The 20,243-nt window shown below is 42.2% G+C and overlaps 1 protein-coding gene across 13 annotated transcripts in view; it reads left to right on the top strand.

The window, feature by feature from the left end:
- The window catches only part of foxp1b (forkhead box P1b), a 205,417-nt gene that overhangs the window by 170,467 nt on the left and 14,707 nt on the right, over positions 1 to 20,243 (top strand). For 11 of the 13 annotated variants that reach the window (XM_054785289.1, XM_054785290.1, XM_054785287.1 and 8 more), the window contains 7 exons: positions 2,523 to 2,630; positions 8,988 to 9,075; positions 10,794 to 10,877; positions 14,746 to 14,953; positions 17,201 to 17,277; positions 17,912 to 18,013; positions 19,780 to 19,901. In XM_054785289.1, the coding sequence (XP_054641264.1) occupies positions 2,523 to 2,630; positions 8,988 to 9,075; positions 10,794 to 10,877; positions 14,746 to 14,953; positions 17,201 to 17,277; positions 17,912 to 18,013; positions 19,780 to 19,901 (789 nt within the window). Of the gene's footprint in view, positions 1 to 2,522; positions 2,631 to 8,987; positions 9,076 to 10,793; positions 10,878 to 14,745; positions 14,954 to 17,200; positions 17,278 to 17,911; positions 18,014 to 19,779; positions 19,902 to 20,184 lie in introns of all 13 variants that reach the window. The other 2 variants (XM_054785295.1, XM_054785291.1) reach the window with 2 other exon arrangements.

Below are 20,243 nucleotides of genomic sequence, written 5' to 3'. Positions count from 1 at the left end.
TTGAATTTAAATATGTACCAGCTGTAGCAAAAAAAAAAAAAAGGTCATAATCTGAATGCGTGATTCATAATTGAACAGAAAGCGTTTGCGTTTTGAAGAGGGGAAAACCCTGCTCCCCACACTGACTGCATGGGGTTCATGAAAAATACTATGCAAATAAGCCAAAAGGGTATACCCCAAAAAATGCTTCAGGAGTAAAATAGGCAACAATAGATTGTTAAATACTATAAATACTGCTTGTTCGACTTCTCTGCTTTAATTCCCGCTACATGTACATTGTGGGAATTCTCATACTCCCAAATCAGTGGAATGAATCTCCATATCTTCGAAAGCACCAGCCTAGAGGAGAAGCAGCCGCATTGTGCCCCCCCGGTCCACCAGAAGCACAGGTGGTAGCGATATAGGCCAGTCCCCCTGGCTCTCGTAGCTGAGAGTTGTCTTGTTATAGCGCTCGTGTCCATATGGCTGCCTGTGTTGCTCTCGTGTTAGCTTCCGCATAGACCGCACTGATTGGGGGTATCTTTACTTCTACGCCTCTCGCCATATGGAAGGTGTTGTAAAGTGTGTTTTTCGTAGATGTCCCTGCTATTACGTTTGATTATTCGTCAACCCCTGGTGATATGGATTGGTCGGTCAGATAAATTGATACCAGGTGCCAGTGTTTATCGTTTGTGCTCGGACTGAAAAGTATCTTTCTGCTTGTTTTTTTCCACACTTTGTGCTATCATCCACTTGACCAAATCCAAATCACATCAGGTGAGATATACAGTAATCCTTCATTTATCACGGCTAATTGGTTCCAGACCCGACCGTGACAAGTGAATTTCCGCAAAGTAGGATTCTTTATTTAGATTTAGATCTATTTACAACCTTCTAAACACAGTTTTAACATCATTAAAGCCCTCTAGACATTTTCCCTTGCAATATACAGTAAATACATGTACTTTTCCTGCTGTAAACCTGGAATTTCTCCTTGTGGGACGAATACAGGCCTATCTTATAGTGGACGTAACAATAGCAAATAAGCCATTTAACACATAAACAAGAGAACAGGAAGTCTGGGGTTCAGAGTTGAACTAGTTCAGCTGACATGCGGTCTCTCTAATTCCATTGTTGGCCCGGCGCTGCATACCTGTGAAACACTGGTGGCCGTTTTTAGTCATTGCAGCTCGTTTAGCAATGTGGTGGAGTTTATCAACGAGGAGGAGAATGCTACATGCTAGTAGCTAACTCTTACTGATATAAGCCGGCTGGGAAAATGGATAACTTAGCTTTCTACAGCCCTTACATGCGGTCTGTAGCGTTTTAATGTGTGTTTCAATGACGTCTGCTTTGGCTCTTGTGGTTATGGTGCTCCTCAGCACCATGGAGAGAAATTGCTAACTGCTCCTTTAGTGTCTACAGTCTGCAGTACTTTGCTCCTACTTCCAACTACAAAGGAAAGGCTGCACATGCAAAGTAAATGTAAAGAGTCATTTCTGTTACACTGGATCACATGTCAGTGATTATCTTCTTTGTCTTCATGTCTTCATTATATCTACCAGAGTTTGATTATATAGACAGTTTCTAGTAAACGTCAGCAGCAGGCACAATCATCATAACACACACTGGCCTCACTTTCTGCGATGTCTTTCATTCCCTCTGCAACCCGTTTAACTAAGGAACCTCCACATTGCAATTCTATCGTGATAGACGCTACCTTCGTACTTTCTTGAATTCAATAGTGTTTCTCTCCTTCCTTATCGATATTCTAGCACTTGCAACTTTTGTTTTTGCAGCCACCCTAAATAAAAAAAGAACAGATTCCTCTACCACTCAGATGTACGCAGTGTGCTTGAACACTTCATTGGCGTACAGCGCAGAGCTAGAAACGAGGAAAAAAAGGAGACAGATACAGAGTTGTTCATCGCCCTGTCTGCGTTCTATGAACAAATAAACAACACTCACATAATAAAGATAATTAAAGGAGTCCGTCTGTAGTGTCCCAACTCTAAAAGAACCCATATCCATTCGTCCACCTTCATTTGGATGCTTTGTTTTGGCACTCGACTTGTTTGTTAGGCGTACTGTTTGGTTGTACGATAACCGAGACATATTTGTGGTAATTCATTGATGTTGAAAATCAAAGAAACCCAAGGTCTCACTGTACTTCAAAAAATACAAACTTATGTCAGCTTCTGTAGCGCCGTTCGTCCCCCACAGAGCCTGGCGCGTGCGTAGCAATCCCAACCGGTTGTTTATACATGGTATCCCGATCCTTAAAAAGTCCAACACGATGGATTTAAAGTGTTTACATGCGTTTTCAAAAGCTGGTTTCAACCAAATGAATGAATGATTTTGAGTTGACATGTAAATGCAGCAACTGGCTGTATTGTGAAAGATTCTGCTTGAGTTCTGAAGTCGGCATTTGAAGTGAGAGAATACAGCCGTGTGCTAACAATGTGGACACCGTATCTCACAATAACATCACTGATCCCACAAAAAACTGAAGTGGCTTCTCTTGCTTTGCATCTCTCCTCCAGAGCCACGGTAGAAGAGTCCTCCCCCCACAGCCATCCTCTCTACGGCCACGGTGTTTGCAAGTGGCCTGGATGTGAAGCCGTGTTTGATGATTTCCAGTCATTCCTCAAGTAAGTAAAAAGCTATGCTCTGAGCTGCGGCGCGTTTTTAGCCTCCATTTCTATCTCTTCAATCTCCACGTCTTGGCGCTGCCTCGATTACACGTTTTGTGACAGCGTCCGCACAGACGCACCACAGCTCCAGCTAGTTGTTATTCTTGAGTGGGTGCCTGTGACGGTCCTCTCTTGACAAGGGTACTGAGACCGGGTCTCCTTTGGAGGACACCATGGGCCTCTAATTCCTGTGATAAGTGCAGTTCCCATGGTGATGGGGACCATTTTTCCCAAACAAACAACCGTAGGATGTTTTTCCATGGCTTTGGGCGCTCGGCATGTTTGCCCTTGGGGATTGGTGTCTTTGACTGCTTCCTACTCCTTGTGGTGTATTTCTGTCTTTTAAATCACCTTTTCTGTGTTTAACTTTTCTTTTTGCGCCATACCATCTCTGCGTTTGTGTTCCTCATGCACGTGCCTGTCCATGTTGGACTTTGTATTGTGATGCACAGAGAAGCTTAGTCTGTGTGCAGCGAGGTGCAGACTGTTGTTGTTGTACATCACCGTCCCGTGTTAGAAACCCCAGGTTTACTTATCAACCCGGCGTGCAGTGCCTTCACGTTAATCCAGCTCATACCGGCACCATCTGCGTTGTGGCAGCAGATCAATGGCTCACTGTCACCCCGGATTAGTCTCACTTTAAACAAGATATGACACAATTCCATTATCCGAAAACAAGCGTACGCAGGCAGACAGGTGTACAGCTGAAAGTTTTGACTCTTTGTCAATATTTGGAATCCCCTTAGTTGACATAAATCCACACATGTAGTGCGGCTCACCTTTGAACGTCTTATCCCACTCAATTGTATCGTAGCCTACGTTGCCAAAGTGGGGTACGCAAATAAAAATACAAAATAGCGTGACTGCATTGGTGCCTGAAAGCCTAAAAGTCACAGTTACGTAGTGCACTTGAATGCCTTACCATGTGAACAGCGCCTGCAGAGTGCAGGGACAGGAAGTTGTTTATTGTTCTATGTGCGTTTTATGAACAAATAAGTGTGAATAAAATGTAAATATAAAATGATTACATAATAAGCAATGATTAGCATGATTCATTATTTTAAATAATCATTAAATAATTCAAGTAATAGATTACATCTTCAATCATTAAAGTGGAATAAATATATTAATAATGTCTATCATAATCCATAAATACGCAGGTGATTAATCGTTCAGAGTAAGGAGGATTTTATTAAGGTTATTTTCCTCGTCGATTAATGTGAAGTGTGTTGTTTCAATTAATGTGGTAATCGTTTCGGACGTAGGCGGACCAAAGCAATATGAACCAAACACAAACACTTGGTGCTTTTGTATGCAACACATCATTGGATAAGCAGTTAATCATTGATTCATCGATTAATTGTTGCAGAACTAATTCAGAGTTCAGGGTTTCCCTTACGATTTTTTTGAAGGTGGTGTGCTGCATGAGAGGGCGGACTGCCGCAGCCGTGTCGTGCCGCGGCTGCGTCTGCAATTATTATTTTTTTAAAAATAAGAAATGGCAATTTTTGATGTTCTATTCAACATTTTTCAACGACGAGCCAACATGAACCGAGGGCATTACAAAGTTGCTGAGAGCGCCGCCAACATTTAAATTGCCACTAAGTGGACTCATTTGTCATGAAATGCGGGCGTCATGTCTGAGTAGAACACTTGAAGCAAATATTCTTTGGTGAGCTACCTGCTGGAGACCCCCGCGATAGCATCACGGGATAAAGCTGCACCCGCTGCACAGCTTCCACACACAACGAGTGTTTAGAAGACGAGCCGTAAGTATTCTCATGACCACAAGACAGCGAGATTAAGTGACACTTTAAAAAGGTACGTTGTGATGATGATCGTAGCTTGACAAAAACGAGCTCGCCGCCAACCAGGCACGTAAACAAAAATGGCAGAAAGTGGAATGAGGTTGAAACGTGAGCGACGACACACGCGGGCATCGATAGGCTTAGCACGTGACGAGCTGTCGTCAATTGACTCCACCTTTTATGGGCTCTTGATCATTTTCCCGATAAAAAGAAACAAAGAGAAAGTCAACACAAGACGTGTCGCGTATCCGGTCACATGCACGAGTGCCAGCAAGGCAGACTGGCGACTGCTCATCCAAATAAAGTGAAACGTTTTTATGAGATTTTAAATGATTTTCAAACTAATTGTGGTCAATATGTCCGTAAATAATAAGCTCTATACTGTATGTATCTATGTAGCATATATATCCATTCATGCAATATATGAATTAAAATTGTTTACAAAAAAACACATTTTTATGGTGTGGCAGCTTTTATTTTGTAGTGGCACACCGCCACAATCAAGTACATGTATCAGAAACCCTGCAGTAAGCTGCTTCATTGTGTGCTTATTGTGGTTTAAGTGTTTTTAGGGTTCAGGAGGGGGTGTACATGGCTTCAGGCCAGATGTGCAAAGCGGTACGGGACTGTGAAACGTTTGGAAAGTATTGAACTGTAGCGCAGGAGTCCAGTGAACACAAAGTGCGCCATGCATTGTCATTTAATAGTTAATAGACATGTTGTATGAAACCGTTGATTAGAGCCAAGCATCCTCACACAAAGACTTTGGGAGGTTGCCTTGAAATGGTGGACTTTTATTGTCTTCTGACGTTACCTCGCCCTTTTGTTTATAGAAGAAAAGGGAATCCAATTCTGTGCACAAAGCAGAGCTTTCCCTGAAAATGTGTGCGAGTGCACTCTGCGTTTGTTTTTACAAGTGTTTTTATCATGGCAACATCTTGTTTACTTTAGTTGCCTGCTCAAACCGCTTGGAACATGTTAAGAAAACACGGAAGGAGAGTCTCCACAAAGCCGCTTTTGTCTGACAGTGGGCCCGTGTGTGAGCCGCTCACCAAGGCGTTAACGCTCAAAGCCTTAAGCGCTTCCACATGAAGCCGAGCAACCGATACTGCAGGCCTCTGAAAGAATCAAAAACAATAACAAAGAATGTATTTAGTGCGCTAAAATGCTTTGGCCAAAGTCTCCAAAGGACGGAGGAAATGTTGAAACTCGAAGTGAGGAGGTGTGTGCCAGTGTGGAGTCAGCAGGACACACACTGCGTAAGCAGACAAGAAGGAAGGTGAGGAGGACTCTTAACGTCAACCAGATTGAAGCTCCACATGCCAACAGCAACAAGGAACGCAGGACTGCAATGTTGATTTAAACTGTGTGTGTTTATTTGATCCTTTAAAGAAAACATGACATCCCCACATGCGCTCTCTTGATAAATACAAAGCACCAAATCCCTCGCTCCTGTTTTTGGGATCAGCACCCAGAGAGGTGCGGTTGGTTGGGAGCCCGGTGTTTTTATGACGGTCAAGAACCAAGTCTTCAGTGTCCCACGCAGAGGTCAGCGCCAGTGAAACACTGCAGTGCCCTCTAGTGCTGCTTCTGTCTGCAAGCCAAAACCACAGCTTGTATCACAAATGATCACCAATATTGTGCGCATTGTGCTTGACAAACACGTTGCCTCGTCATGAATTATTTATCACTCTAATAGCTGTAATAAGAAAATGGTATATTCTAATTTAAAGATGCGGGGCAGCTGAGATAAATAAATGAATAAATAAATAAATAAATAAATAAAGATCAGCAAACTAACTGACAGGTTAAAAAATGTCTGCATGAGCGGAATGTCTTGAGTGACTTGTTTTATTGTTTTATTGTTTTATTGTTTTATTGTGCCAGTTTACGTTCAACATTGCCAGTCTGCCACAGAGCTTTTAAAAGCTCCATTTGAAGTCCCGAAAGTGACACACGCCAACGTGCGTAGTCCTCTCTTGATGTCCAATACCCCTCTCGCACCCCCCGCCCCCACCCCCACCCTCCCGTGTCCAGACACTTCTCTCAAGGCCGCATTAGGGCCATTTGAATATTTCATTTCCTATTAATTATGCACTGTGACTCTCCATGTCATTAAAGAAATAAAGTGGAATGTAACAAAGGATGAAAAGAAGCGGGGCATATGTCTCCTATGAACAAGTCCATTTCAAAGCCGCTCACGTCGGCCGCCCTTCATTGAAAATTCACTTCATGCCAGTTAAATTGAAGTTGAAACGTCTTCACCTATTATTTTTGTCTTTGAAATGTTGTGCTGTGTTCTGAAATGTTGACCAGACCCGCTTCATTGAATCGCCACTAATGAAAAGCACATACTAGGGTTTGCTTTTTTCCAAATATTACTCTTCATTTTTTTATGCAATATCATTAAATACTTCTAGTTGTATTTTCGGCAACAAAATAAATGAAAAAGGGGTCCATCAAGTACTAGTATGTGCTGTTGTAATATTTTTCAAATAATAATAAAAAAAATCCCAAATATTGACCTCAATAATAGTTTTATTTTTTGCAAGAAATACATTTTTAAAAAGCTCCATAAAATACTAGCATGTGCTAAAGTAATATTCTTTCAGATATTCATTTTTTAAATTATTGATTTATTTATTTATTTATTTTCAATTATTACTTCATTTTTTTTGCTAATTACAGGATGTCTGTCAGTGGACTGTGCTAAGCCACCATAGGAATATGTCGATGTCTTTGTTTTAGAAAGATGCCTCGATATTGCGAGCACAAGCGCCTGTAGAGGAGGAGACAGTCAGAAAAAGAAATATTAACAGCCCGCAGCTAAGTTGAGAAGATGATTACATTTTGCACATTCATGGGTTTCTAAGTTATTTATGACTCTTTTGCACAAATAATACAATCCGAAAAGGAACCTCCTCACCCAGAAAGGGCAGAAACACATGTTGAATGAGGGCTGCAACTAACGGTTATTTTCTTAGTCCATTCATCGAATCTTGTTTTGATGACTCGAGTAATCGGTCAGGCGCTCGACGGCCTAAATCAATATGAAGCAAACACAAACACCGGTTTTGGCCGCGACGTTTTAGAAGCTGAAATCAGATTTCCATGCAAAAACGATGGATTAAATACCAAAATGATTAACCGGATAGTTGATTAATCGATTAATCAATTCATTGTTGCAGCTCTACATTGAATGATGTAAAGGGATTGTTGGTCATCTTGTTTACTTGTGTGTTCCTGGGCCTAGGGTACCAGGTTGGGGGGGTGTTTAGGCACTGTTGATGTACCACACTGCTGGTGGGGATGTCATGCAATGTCACGTCAAAAAATCAGAACTGTCCCTTTAAAATAATGGCACAGTAGTTTGCCTGTTTCAAATCCACTTTGGCCTACAGTATGTGCAGTCGTTTTACTTTTATTTTCCACAATAAATTGGAAAAAAATGACATGCCTGTCAGTTGAACAGGGTTAATACCACTGTTGGAATGCTTCAATATTTTCTAGAAAGATTCCAAATAAAATGTGACATTTCTAGAGGAGAGCTGCACTTGTTCCGCATGTGTGCTGTTCTACTCTCGGAGTGGCATTTAAAGCACAGATGTGCGCTATTTTTTATTTGCTGCCAATGACAGAAAAGGTGCTTTAAAAAAAGAAGAAACACACACACACACACACACACACACACGCACCTCGGTCCCGTCTTCCGGCGCGCCACATGCGCTCCCGACACACGCCTGGTGACAGTGACCTACATGGTCACCGAAGATGTGATATCATTTCTGATATATATAATATATTGGATCCATTAGTGAGCATAATGAAGTAGTGAAATGAAAGGGTATTTGTGAAATCAGTTCAAACATCCTGCTTGGATTATGATTAAATGATTAATGAAATGCCCTGCATAAGCATTTTCAAACAGTAATTCATGCGGCAGCTGATAAAATTCCTCCAATCATATTCCCTCACTCGTGAACCTTATCTGCACCATTTTATATGAATCGCAGGAAAAAAGAGAAAAAGGAAAAAAAAGCTTGTCTGGAGCGGGCTGAGCTACTTATTAAGATTAGTTATGAAAGTAGAGGCACGGGAATATCTTTTCCTGGATAAAATGATCGTGTATAATTATAGCCATAACTCAAGGTTGTGACAGATCCCATTTGCTTGGTCTGTTTGCCTTCCTTTTATTTCAACTATTTTAATTTTAATGACACAATTAAGGGGGAAAACATGGCCGCGTTCACCTATCCCGGGTAATCAAAGCGCTCCCGCTTATTTTGCAGATAGGCGGCAGCTCTTCAGTCATGCCGCTTATCTGTCATTCAGGCGTGCTGCACAAGCATTTGTTTGTCGCAGGTTTGATCCCTGCATGGTATTTACTTCACCCGGCTGGGCCGCGTCGTCATTAAAAGTGACTTCACAGGACTGTTGTGGCATCAGACGAGCTGCAGCAAGTGAAACTGACATGCATGTGTGTGTGTGTGTGTGTGTGTGTTTCCAGGCATCTTAACAATGAGCACGCCCTGGATGACAGGAGCACCGCCCAGTGTCGGGTGCAAATGCAGGTCGTACAACAGCTGGAGCTGCAGGTATTGTTTGCGCCCTCCCCTGAAAAAAAGCCTTTGCGTCAAACTTCAGGCACAGGGTCACCCGGAGAGACACCCCCCCCCCCCCCCCCCCCCCCCCCCCCCCCACATCTGCAAGTGACGAGTCATTAAAAATGTGTTATGAATGCATGACAGCCAAAAAGATATACGAGGAGCCCGGAGCTAAGCGGAGAAGATAATTACATTTTGTATATTACTGCGTTTTAAAGTTATTTACGACTCTTTTGCACCAACAATAAAATCCAAAAAATCCCAGATAGGACAGAAACTTGAATGACTTAAATTAATTTGCCTGTCTAAAGTCCATGTTATTTAATACTTGGTCGCCAGTGAGCCGTCGTTTTATTTTATTTTCTGCAAGACAAAAAGAAAAAAGGTCCATGAACTGCTGGTGTGTGCTGAAGATAAAAGACATGACACCTTTTTCTGAGAGGGGCTTTAAAGGGCCGGGAAGGTGTACATTTGTGTGCTTGGCAGTGGCGGGTTAAAAGCTGAATTTGTCAAATAAAATACTTCCATCGCTTCATTTATTTCATGCCAGATGTGTCACATTTTTAAAAATGATTCAAAAATAACGCTAGCGCCCGGTTGCCAATTTACTTCATTAATTACGTTAACATTTTTTTTGTGTAGTTAACGCATGCGCATGAAGTCAAGCCACGCCTCTGTCATGACGGCGGATGGCAGCACCGTGTGGTGTCCCCACACAGGCACACAGGGTGTGACGCTCTTTTAAAACTTCACTCTAACCGGAACACATCAACATTCCGACACCGTATGAGCCAACGTAAGCGACGCACCGCAGCTCACGGTTGGAGAGTTCGTTTGGAGCTGTTAACCCCCAAATATAATCTTCTCATTTGTCTTTTTGTTCGTAAAGTGCAGTAAAAATGGGCACGTTTCACACATAGTTGCAAGTGGTGATTAATCGTGATTATTTCACTTGAAGGCTGTGAATAATTGGATTCAAATACTGTATGTAATCATTTGGAAGCCCTATTTATTTATTTTTGTACTTATTTATTTATTTATTTTCTAGGGATGATGTATATTGATGAACATCTGCAAACAATACAGATGTAAAAATACCAGATTATAGCACGACTGCTCGTGTGCAACTGTAGTCCCCCGGCAGGTAACGAGAAATAACAAACAATAAACAATGTAAAAACAATCAATAATAAAAGACAAAAATAAACACAGAACATAAAAAGGCTACAAATGGTCACAGGCTTGGTTTTGGTTGGCTGTTCCAATATTTGGCTCCTTTTCCTGACAGCACCGTTTGTCCAAAAGCGGTACGTCTGTGTGGTACCTCGCAGTCCTCACGAGCTGCGTGGCCCTCGTGCCCATCCCGCTCAAAGTTAACGTTGAAAAATTGGTGTTTTTCCCAAACAGTGCAGTGATGAGATATCAAGCATTTGAAGAATAAATAATGTGTGTTAAAACGTCCTTGCGGCGTTCAGCCTCATGAAAGCTTTTACCCGCCCAAAGTTTTGAACATTCAAACTGTGATTTGTCTGGCATGTTTTCTGAATGTTAACGTAGCCTTCACTAATATATCTATGTAATAATGTATCATATATCCATATATTTTATTTGGCAAACACGGCCCCACTCTGATGTTATTTTTTTGTAACATTGTGTGAGCATATTCCTAATTTATTTTCAATCCTATCGTCTGTCATCCTCTCTTCCAGCTAGCGAAAGATAAAGAGCGTCTGCAGGCGATGATGACGCACCTTCACGTCAAATCCACAGAGCCCAAAGCCACTCCGCAACCGGTGAGCGAGCCGCTCCCGTCCCCCCCCACCCCGGTTCTTTTGTTTGTCTTAATTGGCACACATGTATCCATTAATCTGTCCCTCCATCTTCTTATTGTATCTGCTAAATACAAACAGCTGTTGTCCCCAGGGAAGCAGTAAATATCACTGGGGGCCACATCTGCTGACATCCAAGATTCAATTTGGTGTCAGAGATAAAGTGGATGATGCACACTTCGTAACCGCTTCATGTCCGTCGTGGGACAGAAGCACAAGTCTGTCTGGCGTGGAACTAAACAGTCAAATCTCAATGATATTAAAACCAGACAAGGGAAAGCAAGTTTTACTGTATTATTAGTGCATCTTAAGTGTTATAAATATTATGACATCAGATAAGCTATCAAAGTTTATAATACATTATTGGTGGAATTATAAAATATGGAATAAATGGACACATTTCAGCTCACATTTTGTGAACCTTGCTGCAGAATATTCTAAATACAATCATAAAAATGACAAAATAAAAAAGGCAGAGAATAAAAGTGAAAGTCAAAGCTTAATGGAGTTGCACGTTTAATCATAATAATAATAATAATAATACACTCAGCACTTTTGTTTTTACTCAGTGCGATGAAAAGATAAGACTGGAGAAGCAAACTTTTTTTCCATTTGACCGAGTCACAAAACAATGCAGGTTTGTTGTGCCACAAATGAACACTAAATGATGATATTGTCAACATTGAAATAAGCCACTGTTATGATCATATCTAGAAATACTACTAAGTAATAGTATATCATACTAGTGCAATAAATTATTTAATATATCATCTTTCACTCTGTAAAGTTGTGGAATTGTTGGGTTTTTTTCTCACGGGAAATTCATACTGTCTGTCAAACATTTGCAGCATTTCTAGAAATGCTGGCTATTTAACTGTTTTAAAGAGCAGCTTTCTTTTGCAATGACTTTCTGTGAGCGCGCACCATTTGGCACTGTTCCATTTGTATTTTTTTGTTTAGTTTTTGCTCCCGTTTTTCAGGAGCTGAACTCAAAGGTGTAAAACTTTTTCTGCGTACACAAAAGGCCTGCTTCCCTTGAATATTGTTCACCAAGCTGTCTTTATCTGTCAGTCAGCATCCATTATTCTTAATCCACACACCTCACAGGCGTGGCATATCAAGATGCTTTATTATTGCACAGGTGTGCCGTAGGCTGGCCACAATAAAAGGCTACTCAATCATTTGCTGTTTAACTAGGACAGTTATTGAGTTAGAAATGATCAAATGCTCAGAATCTCATGACAAATGGGAGCAACAAGTGTGTTGATGTTTTTGTTGAGTGTATAGAAGATCTTGCTGATGCTGACATGAAACATAATGAAGGTGGACATTTACACGCATCTAAAAGGGGAAAAACGTCCAGCTTAAAATTAGAACTGAAGGTGTGTTCAATTTACAATTTCATGGACAAGCGGCATCATCCAACGCACGGCATCGCCTCCCGACAGAAGAGCATTTTCATGGCAGATTACTATCACTGTCCTGCTCCTCCCCCACGCCATGCAGCTTTTCAACACGACAGAGGGGGCGCGATAAAACACGTATTAAGTCATTGTGTATTATTATTATTATTTAGTATTTGTGATTGAAATTGAAGTGATCTGATTTATTTATTCTTATTCTATTCTCTTATTTTTCTTAACTCTCCTATTGTTTTATTGTTTTATTTTGAAGTGATTACGTTTATTAGGACACTTTTGTCGAGCTGCTGGAAAGCTGAATTTCTATTGGAGATAAATAAAGTATCTGTCTATGTTTTACTTTGGTGCCAGCACTTTTGAATGGGCTGCACATGGAATACTAAACAACATGCACACGTATTAGCTTGACCTCTATGCCCTTGGCTAAAGGCAGCATGTGTGTAATCCTTACCCTTGACCCTAGATCGACAACATTTTAAGGGGATGGCCTGTTCTGTCATGCCTTAGAAGGGACCTGAGATCCGAGTGAATGACACTTCTTTCATCGCACCAAGAGCCAAAGATCATTTCACTGCAGGGCATGAGTTCAAAATCACACACACGCACACACACACACACACACAATAGACAAGCAGGAGTGCCGGCTCTCATCACGCTGCGCAGCTTGGATCATTTATTTACAGACGCCCATTGATGTGCAGGGGCTACATGTGCGTCCCGTCTCTACAGTAGCAGTCAACACGGAGTGCCTGGATACAACAAAAGGCTGTCTGTTAAAGCTGTCCTTGTGTCGCACACTCATTGTGTAGATTAGAGTGAAAAAAGTGGGCTGTGACACAAAGACATTTGTATATTGAAAGTGGTTGAGGCGGCAGATCGCATCTTGACTTCACTACCTCCCGTCTCCGTCTCTCTCGCTCTCTCACTGTGAGAACGGCACAACTCGCGCTAACAACCTCAAGTCGGGTTTTCTTATTCAAATGTATTTGTGGAAGTTACTAATGCAGTCTTGCCGTCAAGCGCCGGACTGGTGGACAGGTCAAGTCTGCGCGTCTCCCAGTAATTGCTTGTTTGTGTGTTGTTGCATGCAGTGTCATCATTTATATAACAAGCATGTAAGCAGCAATTGGAAGCTTAGATTCAGTTCTAATTAAAGCAAACTGCATACGGAGCATCGAATGAATACCATTCATTTTATTCTTACAAGATGGATGAGGTGTGGGGGCCTCCAAACAAATGTGACGCATTATTAATGCGCGTGTGTGTGCGCACGTGCTCGTGTCACTAAGCATTCTTGTCAGAAATCTGACCTTTTCCGCCATACATAATTGAGGAGGGACTTTTTGTTTATTTTCTTTAGCAGCTTGCCGAGTCAAAGCCAGTATAATTAGATCACCAATTACCATTTAATTAATTTCAGTCTGAAGTCTCATTTTGTCTGGGCGCTGGAGTGAGTCCAAATGGGGAGACAAACAAAGGCCAGGCTATTACCAGCCTGTCTGGCCTATTGTTGCAACCTCTCCGTGTTTATGGCCGGGGAATATGGATGAAACGAGAAACAAAGCCTGCTAATCCTCACAAAGAGAAGTCAACACGGCAGCTCGCCGTTATACTTGATAGCATTGTGTCCAAAGTGTGATTTATTTCCTACGTGATTTCCAGCAGCAGTCCTTTTGCCGCTGGCCGTGTGTGCACATGCTCACCAGCCGAAATCCCTTGTAAACGCAATTTGTAGTGGTTTTTGTGGATTTTTATGATTTAAAAAAACAAGTCAAATATTCATTCTCTGTTCTCAAAATAAGACTGGCATTAAAAAAGTGAACATTTTTTATTTGGCATTATCTCTTTATGAGTTTTTTTCTGCATTCTTGCATTCATTTGCCTCTATTGAATTTGAAGCGCTACGTTGATGCGTCACAAGTTCTCCTGCCCATTATTAGCTGCAGCAAGCACATGCCTCTCCTCCCCCAGCTGTTTGAATCCACGCTGCACCTTCGGAGCACTCGCCCTAATGAGTTTACCTTGTAGCCGTGATCGCTTAGCGGTGGCGTCTTCCGCAGGTCAGAAGCAGGAGTTGTTCGCCGTCAGATCACCTCCGTAACGGAGAAGAAGGGCCGCTCATTCCCTCTCCGGTTAGGATTTAACGTACTCGCAGTGAAAGGATGAGATGGGGGGTATTGTCCAAAGACACAAAAGATGAAACAAAGCGGCCGAAACAGGAAGGTGTTAATGGGCCCGGCGGTGAGGAGAAGGGGTGGGGGGCTGACAGTGAAGAATAGCGGAGGGCTGTCGTGGTGCTCCCGGCAGTTTTTCCAAACATTTAACACTTCCGTGTGGCCGTTGGGTTACGAGAGGAAGCTCATTGTCAGCAAGGATTAACCGAGCTCATGTTTGTTTGCATTTTCCTGCAGCTCAACTTGGTGTCCAGCGTCACATTGTCCAAGTCGGCCCTTCCTGAAGCCTCTCCTCCGCTGAGCCTGCCCCAGACCCCCACCACACCCACAGCGCCGCTCACACCCCTGTCCCAGACTCACTCTGTCATCACGGCGAACAACCTCCACAGCATGGGCCCCATGCGACGGCGCTACTCTGAGAAGTACAACATGCCCATCTCTCCAGGTATTGGCATGTGCTGTTGGCATACAGGGCACGTCCTCCAGACCTGCACGGATCTATAGAATGTTCTGATCTATTTTAAACTGTTGTGAAATGGAAATAACTGTTCCATTACCGAGGTACATTGATGATAAAAACAAATCTTGGATAAGGTTTGGTCTTCCTGGCTATTGAGGATTCAGTGACCTCTGACATGAATGTGATGGTTGTATTGAGCGTCTCTGTAATTGCATCCTGGAAAAAGATGTGCACTGTTGGTGTGCTGTTTGCAAAATACTCACACTTAATTTCACAGGAAAGCCAATAAAAGTAGTTTGGTGTCCGCCGCCATCACACACGTTATTTCCGTGGGAAGCGCCTCGAGCGTCTTCTGTTTCGCTTGTGACACACACCAGCTGCAAAGCCAGAAGCCAGGGGACAAATTACTCAAAAAAACCTTCAATTATGCATCAATATCTAGAAATCACGCGGTGTCCAATCATTACGACTGTTATCACTGGCATGAATAGTTTGTGACTGCAAGGTTTTATTATTTTTTGTGAACCTAACATTATACTTTTCTGTTTTTTGTTCGTTTGTTTGTTTTTTTACCTGTTTTTGGATGACGTCACTGTCATTTAACACTAGGGGTGTCACGAGAGACCCAACCCTCGCGATTGGGTCCTCAGGGACAAGACAAGACGAGATTTAAAATGAATTTTAAAAGTACAATGAATCACAAATCAATGCATGTGTGTTATGAAATGTTTGTTGTGCCGCAAATTAACGCAAAAACACCTTTTTTCCTGCCCAAATAAACCACTGTTATGATAAAATATACAAATAATAAAAATATTAACCCTTTTAGAGTTTTTTCACAAAATTATTCGTTTTTGACATGACTTTGAAAAGGTTGTCGCTTGAAAATGGTTAACGATAAGAGAAAAATCATCAATAGCTGTGATGGGAGTAACTTGAATCATCAGATTTTTTTTTTTTTTTTAACCCTAACCTTAACCCTAACCCCCAGGGAGCGGAGCCCGGCCCGCCCCGGGCCAACCCCCGCCCGACCCCCGACACAAAAAAAAAAAAAAAAAAAGAATCATCGTATTTGCATATTATGACATCACCCAGCCACCATCATCATCATTATCATCATCATCAATTCCAACAGGATCTTGAGCACCACTGCTGCCTCCTCTGCTATTTGTGGTGTATTTCCTGCCACACATTCTACCGCGGCTGCCGCTATTTCAGCGTTTTTACATTCCCGCTACCCCCACCCTCCCAACCCCCCCTCCCATGTACGCGGGCGTTCAAACTCATTCAGCTCCTACACTTTGCATGGAAACACACCCGCAAATGTTGCTCAGATTAAAGTTGCAGATGTCCGCCATCTCCTGGTGTAAAGTAGTAACTACACGAGGCTTATTTGTCATATTTGTCATATTTGGCGTTAAACTCAGCAATGCTGCTTGTTGCAATTTTGCGACTTTGGTGCTTAAAGGGTTAATGTATCGGAATAATGCAATATTTTCCTCAAAGTGTCATCTTTTGCTCCGTAAAGTTGCGGAACTGGCATCTGTGACATGTATTTTCTCACGGGCAATTCATCCAGTCTGTCAAAGGTTTGCGACATTTCTTGAAATGCTGGCTTTTCAACCGCGTTAAAGAGCAGCATTTCTTCTGCGATGACTTTCTGTGAGCGCACACCATTTTTGCAATGTTCCGTTTGTGTTTACTTTGGCGCCCAAACGTCTCAGTGAGTGTCAAGGCTCTGCATCTCCGTGTGTAGGGTGGGTATGCAAGCTGGTTTTGCTCGTTTGAGTTTATAGGCTCACCTTGCTCATTAATATTCCAGCAGTGCTCCTCACGAGGCTCTGCTCTTTTGCTGTGTGTTTGCTAGCAGCCCCGCCTCCCCCACAGAGAATGCTACTGTATGACTGACAGGCGTGTAGGTGCTGAACTCTTTTCCTGCCCGTTTGGAGGTGAGAGACGAGGAAAACAGACGCGCATGCACATGCAAATATACAGAGGCCGGCAAAATCCTGTTTTTTTTTTTCAGAAGGACAAATCTTGTCACGTTTGAATCATGTGACGCCCCTATTTAAGACTTTTTGAGTGCGCCTCAACTGTAAATTTGGACCCCCCTTGTCAGGCTTTTAGCCAGCAGGTTCGGAGGACGTGTCGTCTGCATGTCACATGACTAATTAACAAGCGTAATGAAGCTTGTTGTTTCGTTCATGACACCAGTTTGTTTTCTCATTGCAGATCTCAGTCAGAACAAAGAATTTTACATGAATGCAGACGTTCGACCGCCCTTCACGTACGCCTCATTAATAAGACAGGTAAGGGCTTACGTTCTCTTCACGAGCAACTTCATGTCTTCTTTGGGAGTTCACAGTAGTTAAGAACCCTTGTAGTTTTTCTGCATCACTTTTTTTTAATGATTGCATTTAGACTTAAAGTCAAATGATTGGACGCATATGAGATTGGGGGGGGGAACACGCAGATGACAATTCCATTTGATGAAGCATTTCAGTGATTATAACCAAATTCATTTCACACAACAGTAGGGACGGACCTGTTTTAAGAATGCCACTCAATTACCGCTCGGCCGCAGTAATCTGGGATCTCAGGAATTAATCTGAGCCGACCATAATTGCTGCCCTGTAATCTGCCTGAGAACTGTTTTTTTTTTTTTGCCTGTCCTTTTATTTTGCACCCACAAAAGAAAATGTATTCAAATCTGCCATTTTGAATAAAAAGTGCAGCAGACTTGCATAAAGAGCCAGGACGCTTTTCACTGCCATTTTGTCCTGTGGTCTTCTTGTGAGAACGAACGCACGCACGCACACACACACACACACACACACACACACACACACACGCACAACCTGCCTGCCTTCTTGTGAATTATTAAGCTCTTTGTGAAGGAAGCAACATTTGAAATGTTTGTTTCTGTCACTGTTCTTCATTCAGGCAATCCTCGAGTCGCCAGAAAAGCAGCTAACACTAAACGAAATCTACAACTGGTTCACACGAATGTTTGCATATTTCAGGCGCAATGCAGCGACGTGGAAGGTAATGTTTTTCTTCCTACACTTAAATAATATCCAGTAGCAAAATGCATGATAACGGCCTTCTGGTTCTTAGCGTAATGTTTTTACTTGTTTGTACTTTTCACCAATGAGCTCACAGATACAAAATCCAAAACAAAACGACCATCTAAAAACAGGACGTCACAGGAAAAATTTAGAAAAATGAAATCTGCCGTTCCAGCTTTATTTGTAAAGCCCTTTAACGACAACCACGGCAAAAAGCAAAATGTTGTCCATCAGAATGAAGTCAATATTGGGAAACATAAAAACAAACATAACATCTACAAAAAAAAATATAACAAATAAATGAATTAATAAATGAAAATATAACTAATTACATAGTATTACATTAGTTTCTACCTCTACAGTCACAACGACCTGTGGTGAGTGGAACTCGTCATGGTTTTGTGGCTCCTACAACTCCACAACTCTCACCAAAAGTAGCTTTCACGTGTACGTATACGACACTCAGGGCCGCCGCTAACCATTATTTTCTTAGTCGATGAATCTGTAGCTTGTGGTGTCCTTTAATCGAGTAATCGGTCGGGGCCTAGGCCAGGGGTGCCCGTTACGTCGATTGCGAGCTAGCTAGTTTGGTTCCTATCGCGTAAACGTCACTTTGTGGATGTCAGCTGACATTAAGCACCCCTCCTGATTCACTCTTGCTCTCCCGCAGCGTTTCAAGCTACACAACTTACATTTTTATTATTCTCATCACAGATAAACTAACTCAGCATATTTCCATAACAAAAGTTATGTGTCCACTTGTAGCGGATAGTTATGTTGGAAAAAAAGTGTATTGCTTGACATCGTGAACTCCACTACAGAAATGAGTGTTTTCTACACGTCCGCTTCTTAAACAATTATTTCCTGATGAAATGGAAAATGTGCCCACTGCGGGAACCTTTGGAACCTTTGGTGTCTATGGCTAATGTTTGATAGCAAATGCTAACTGGATGGAATACATGAACTGTGTGTCCTAATGAACGTCACTCAGGTTATGGACACAACACTCTAGAAATGAGGTGTAATGATCTATATTGCCATATTGAATATAATTATGATTGATTACCTGTAAACTTTCAAAGTGTAAATGTGAAATAATAATCATTAATATTTACAATATTTCAAGTTAGATGTTATATATGTTTCAAGAAAGAAGTCGATCATTTTGACTGAAAAAGCGCATGCACCCCTGATATGCATGTATAACGTACATAAATAGGTAGTCGTATTTTATTAATAAATATAGTACACATATATATTGTCTATATTTATAGTTGGGACTTGGTCATTTTAACAGTAGCTCGCAGGCACCCCTGCTTTAGGGCCTAGACGGACCAAGTCAGTGTGAAAGCAAACACTCAGTTTGGTCTGCAAAATATCAGAAAGGAGGCAAAAAAAAGTGGATGATTCTTTTTCCGAAGCCACAGCTGATGTGTGTGAATGTGTTGTTTTTCCTAAAACACAAAGACAATGGGTCTGCTTTCATGGACGACTCAGGGAATTCCAAAATATTCACATTTGAGGGGCTGACATTTACATTTTTAACTGAAAAAAACGACACATTGAATCATCATCGCATTGATTAATTGTTGCAGCTCTCACGGCTTATTTGGCCGATCATTTTTCAACGGTCTGCAGGATTCAAATTTCACCCGGTCTGTCTTTCTGCAATGTCATGTTCCGCATGCCAAGATGTTCACTCATGGAGCTTTTTTTTGTTCTTTGTTTTTGCACCAACTGCAGAATGCAGTCCGGCATAATCTTAGTCTTCACAAGTGTTTTGTGCGAGTAGAAAACGTAAAAGGGGCTGTGTGGACGGTGGACGAAATAGAGTTCCAAAAGAGACGGCCTCAGAAGATCAGCGGGTAGGTTCAGGCTGTAGCGCGTCTTCACGAGACTGCCGCTGCCGCCTCCATCTCATTGTGTGTGTGCCACATCGCCCGAGGCCCCTGCTTGCTTTTGGCGTGCCTCCCCCACATGCTCTCAGAAGGCTTTTGGTGACGCCCCGTGACCCCACGACGGCTTTGGCTTGTTTTCATTGTGATCCTCACCCCTGTCCCCCTCCTCCCTGTGTGTTTGTGTGTCCGTCCTCTGTCTTGTGGCACGCTGCATCCGCATCTGGCTGTTCCCGCTGGTTCGCTTACCCAGGGTGCCGTTCGCACCAACCTTTCCCTGCATAAGTGCTTTGTGAGAGTAGAGGATGAGTT

This window comes from Dunckerocampus dactyliophorus, chromosome 8 (assembly GCF_027744805.1).
Source record: "Dunckerocampus dactyliophorus isolate RoL2022-P2 chromosome 8, RoL_Ddac_1.1, whole genome shotgun sequence".
In the NCBI taxonomy this organism is placed as follows: Eukaryota; Metazoa; Chordata; class Actinopteri; order Syngnathiformes; family Syngnathidae; genus Dunckerocampus; species Dunckerocampus dactyliophorus.
The sequence above is the reverse complement of the archived record's forward strand: the minus strand, read 5'-3'. Positions and strand labels throughout refer to the sequence as shown.